The 551-nt window shown below is 45.0% G+C and overlaps 1 protein-coding gene across 1 annotated transcript in view; it reads right to left on the bottom strand.

Annotated features, from left to right (window-relative positions):
• Positions 1–157: 157 nt before the first annotated feature.
• The window catches only part of LOC119581925 (glutamate receptor ionotropic, kainate 2-like), a 19524-nt gene continuing 19130 nt past the window's right edge, over positions 158–551 (bottom strand). The window contains exon 12 of the mRNA XM_037930099.1: positions 158–542. Coding sequence (XP_037786027.1) covers positions 366–542 — 177 coding nt within the window. The 3' untranslated portion in view covers positions 158–365. The remainder of the gene's footprint in view (positions 543–551) is intronic.

Raw genomic sequence — 551 nt, 5'->3', positions numbered from 1 at the left:
GACTAATGCTATTCACATTTTTCCAAAATCATTCCCTCTAAGTCATCTCTAAGTCATCAGCCTTTAAACCATTGCTCATGTTAACTGATTTCCCAAAATGAAAGTCGTTTTTTCCAGCCTTTCCCTATTTCAAACTTGTTCTCTGTTTTAAAATCAAATCCTCTTCTAAATCACTTCCCATTTCAGAGTCATCCCTTTCATCAAAATCATTCACTATTTCCAAACCATTACTTTTTCTCAAAAGTATTTTTTTCGAAAGCCTTCCTCATTTCAAAATCATCTCCGTTTCTCAATCCCTCGCCATCTTTCATCTAAAAATTTTCCCAACTCCCAGCTCCTTATTTCAACTCCTTCTTGCTCCTCCTTCAGGCAATCCAAGGAGCGGGGGTCTTCCTTCCGCCCCTAGAGGAGGTCCTGGCGAAGGGAAGCCTCTGGGTCAAAGCCTCCAGGAGCAGGGTGCAGAGGGCGACCGAGTGACCAAGGAAGAGGAGGTAGAAGGCGCCCTGTAGGTGGTGGAGACCGAGAACCACGCGGCCCTCGCTCTGGAACAA

Source organism: Penaeus monodon, chromosome 15 (genome assembly GCF_015228065.2).
Source record: "Penaeus monodon isolate SGIC_2016 chromosome 15, NSTDA_Pmon_1, whole genome shotgun sequence".
NCBI lineage: Eukaryota > Metazoa > Arthropoda > Malacostraca > Decapoda > Penaeidae > Penaeus > Penaeus monodon.
This window is presented reverse-complemented; position numbering and strand designations above follow the sequence as displayed.